Raw genomic sequence first — 3687 nt, forward strand, 5'->3', positions numbered from 1 at the left:
AAAAAAAAAAAAAAAAAAATGCTAAACATCATCTGAGCCTTCTGCGAATTGTAATTTTTTTGCTGCTGGAGGGTTTTTCCTTGATGTTGGTGGCTGCTGAATGATCAGGGTGGTAGTTACTGAAGGTTGGAGTGGCTGTGGAAATTTCTTAAAATAAGAAAACAGTGACATTTGCCATATTGATTGACTCTTCCTTTCATGAACAATTTCTCTGTAGCATGTGATGCTGTTCATAGCATTTTACCCACTGTAGAACTTCTTTTAAAATTGGAGTCAATCCAGGGCCAGACAAGTGGCTCAGTTGGTTAAAAGCATGAGCTCTGAGCAACAGGGTCACCAGTTCGATTCTCACATGGGCCAGGAAGTGGCACCCAAGCTGAGCTGCCGCTGAGCTGCCAACAGGTGGCAGGATGGCTCAGCTGGTGAGAGCACGTGCTCCTTTAGGTTGCTGGTTCGACTCCCGCATGGGATGGTGTGCTGCCCCTCCTCCACACACACACCAAACTAAGGTTGACAACAGCACCTTGAGCTGAGCTGCCGCGAGCTACTGACAGGCGGCCTGATGATGACTGGACTTGGAGCTGAGCTAGCTGAGCCCTCTACAACTAAGACTGAAGGACAAGAACTTGGCTGTTCCCCTTCCCCAGTTCCCCAACACTGTTCCCCTTCCCCAATTCCCAGTAAAAAAAAAATCTAAAAAAAAAAGTTTCTACGTTAATAAATCACGAATTGTTACCCAAAATTTAAAAGATCTTAAAGATCAGATACCAATCTTTCATCAAACAGGCAACACTTCTTCCACTGATTTTTTTAATTAAATCTTGGTCCGGGAATCTCTACTCCAGGGAATTTTTCAATGCCAGGTTGTTATTTTCTTCATAATCATCCTATTAACTTCCCTAGTGCATTATATCCTCTCAAAGGTTTTAAAAGCCTTTCGGCAACCACTCACACATCTAGTGTAATCTATCAGGATTACACAACTTGAAACATTCAATGTCCCAACACCCATGTCCAGGATGACTAAGCAACTATAGGTAACAGTGATTACATGACCATCCATCCCAATGACTACATGGACAGTGGTAGTCTGAGTAACACTATATTGGTTCACACTCTTAGCTTGCTGAATGAGCAAAAGAGGGTAATTTTCAAAATAAAATAAAATGGAGACCATGCTTGAAAGTCCCCCAAGCAAACCAAACCAGGTAGGCCACATAAGCGAGAAACTTAATCTAGTTTATTTCATGAACAAAGCAAAATTTAACAGGTTATTTCTTGTAAATGCCTCTAATATTCAACGTAAGTCTTTCTAAAATAGTATAAGATAATCACTTTTAACAACCCCCCTGCTGTCTGTAAACTCCCACTGTAATAACCATCTTAAATAACTTCCTCATTCCCAGTTTCTATAACTTCACGCCTCTGAGCTACTTGTTTCTCCCTCAATAAAATATTCATACCAAGTAAAGCTCTCTGAAATTTCTTTTGACACTAGGCATCATTTTAAGGACTTCACATATGTTAAATTTATTCCTCACGACAACTCCATGAGATAGCTAGCTACTCTTTGTTACACTAATTTTATAGATCAAGAGCTCGTGGTCACACAGCTCGAGATTGGCAGAGCCCGCAGCTGAACCCCGCAATCGCAGTCAAGAATCCGCGCTGCCTCAAATGTGTCCCTGTTACAGCAACTGGGTGGAACTTTGCTGAAGGCTTTTGACAATCCCACCTAGTGTTTTGTTCTACCAAGGCTTTCAACTCCCGTCATTGAAACAGGCCACTGCCGGGGTGTCGAGCTGTCAAGGCTGACTGGGAATTCGTACACCCATCCGGGGGCGCCAAGGGGAGAGGACAGAGGGGCAACCCTCTCCAGCAGCCCACTTGGACACAACTGTCCTCAACGAAGAGACGGCTAACAAGAAACCCAGGAAGAAAAACACCAGCGGGACCTCTACGTAGGTCCAGAGGTGGGAAGGGGGCGGGAGGGAAAGCAGCAAACGGCACGGCCGGACGGTGGAGACACTGGGCCTAGGCGAAAAAGAGGCGGGAACAGGGTGGACTCACAGATCCAGGAGCTGACTGACCGACCGCGGGTTGGGCATCGCGGCGGTTCGCCGAAGCCTCTTCCGCGGTCCCAGGGACCCGCGAACCCGGCCAGAGACCGTCCTTCAACTCCCGCCCCTCACACAACGCGTAGGACCTAGTGAGGACGCACGGGTTCTTCCGGTGACTGGGGCGGGGCCACGCTCGGGACTGCAGAAGCAAAGCATAGAGAATTCTTGGGGCGGAGCCTCTGAGGGCTTCGCGGAAGAGGCTGGGGGTTGATAAAATATAGAGTAGCCCTAAGCTCGCGTAAAGCACTACGGGAATTGTAGTTTTTTCACTTTACGGGCTCGGCCGACGGGCGGCGGTTTTCCAGCAGTTCCGCCCTCGCGCAGCCTAGCCCGGGTACACCTGAAGCGCATTGCTGAGAGGGCGCTGCTCTTCCTACAGGCATGCTTTTGATGTTGGGCCATATGTTTGGCTATGCACATCGGAGAGCCCTACCTTAGATACAGACTCTATGACCGGCAAACCGAGCATTTTAGAGGATCCGGGCACTTTACCCAGCACTTTCTGTGACGCGAACCCTGAGCTACGTGCTTTCAATATTAACCGTATTTATTTAATCCTGTGAAGTTGGAATTATTTAGCCTTATTTTACAGATGAGGACATTGCATGCTAACAAAAACTCGAAAATAGTTTCATCATGGAGGTAGGGGTTTTATGTTCAAATCAGAAAGGATTCTAAATGTCCACTGAGCATTGACCAGAGGCTTTGATTAGAAATAAATGATAAAGAATTATTAAAGAGTCTTAGGCTATTCGAGTCAGAAACACAACTGGGCACTACCCATAGTGTTGTGAGGAGGAAAGAAAAGTTGAGAGGTTTTTTTGTTTGTTTTTTTATTAAAGTGTATTTGGCATACAGTATATTAGTTTCAGGTGTACAAAATAATGATTTGCCATTTATTATCTTATGATGTGATCACCACACTAAGTCTAGTAACCATGTGTCACTGTGCAAAGTTATTACAATGTTAAGCTGAGGGGTTTTATAGCAAAATTCACATTCTTTAGAGTCAGTCCTGCATTCGCAGTCTTGGGATTAGTTGAAGATGGTAATCGGCCAGGTGTCAGGCGGTCTGGATGATGAATGTCAGGTGGTCTGGAGTCGTGAACATTCTTTACTAAATTCTTCAGAGGGTTATCAGAGAGTTATCTGCAGCGTGCATTTATATTGCGGATGAAAGAGGTGCCACATACTAAACCTGACAAGCTTGGGAGGCCTGCATGGCTGACCTTACAGACACAGAGACCAAAAGCAACTACACAGTGGTCTGAACGTAAAAATTCCTAACGAACAAGGGATCATGGTGGGTAGTCACGTCCTATGCTTGTAGCTTCTTTAACAAAGATCAGTCTTAACCTTTGAAATTATCTGTTGTCTTTGTGCATCTAAGATAACATACCTTTGAAATGTCAGAGTAATTTTCTTTTCCAGACTCCTCGAAAGCACAACTGCGGGCATCAGAGCACAAGACCACAAAACCCCTTATTGTTAACTTGTTTGCCCGCATACCATCTCTATGCGCTGTAAATGTTAACTATTCTGTACCCACCAATGTAAAAGAAGCATG

At 45.1% G+C, this 3687-nt stretch overlaps 1 protein-coding gene across 1 annotated transcript in view; it reads right to left on the minus strand.

Annotated features, from left to right (window-relative positions):
• AMN1 (antagonist of mitotic exit network 1 homolog) overlaps positions 1 to 2307 on the minus strand; it is a 57027-nt gene extending 54720 nt beyond the window's left edge. Inside the window, exon 1 of the mRNA XM_019624964.1 lies at positions 2071 to 2307. Within this exon, the coding sequence (XP_019480509.1) occupies positions 2071 to 2108 (38 nt within the window). The 5' untranslated portion in view covers positions 2109 to 2307. The remainder of the gene's footprint in view (positions 1 to 2070) is intronic.
• Between the last annotated feature and the right edge of the window lie 1380 nt (positions 2308 to 3687).

Source organism: Hipposideros armiger, unplaced genomic scaffold (assembly GCF_001890085.2).
Source record: "Hipposideros armiger isolate ML-2016 unplaced genomic scaffold, ASM189008v1 scaffold_610, whole genome shotgun sequence".
NCBI classification, from domain to species: domain Eukaryota; kingdom Metazoa; phylum Chordata; class Mammalia; order Chiroptera; family Hipposideridae; genus Hipposideros; species Hipposideros armiger.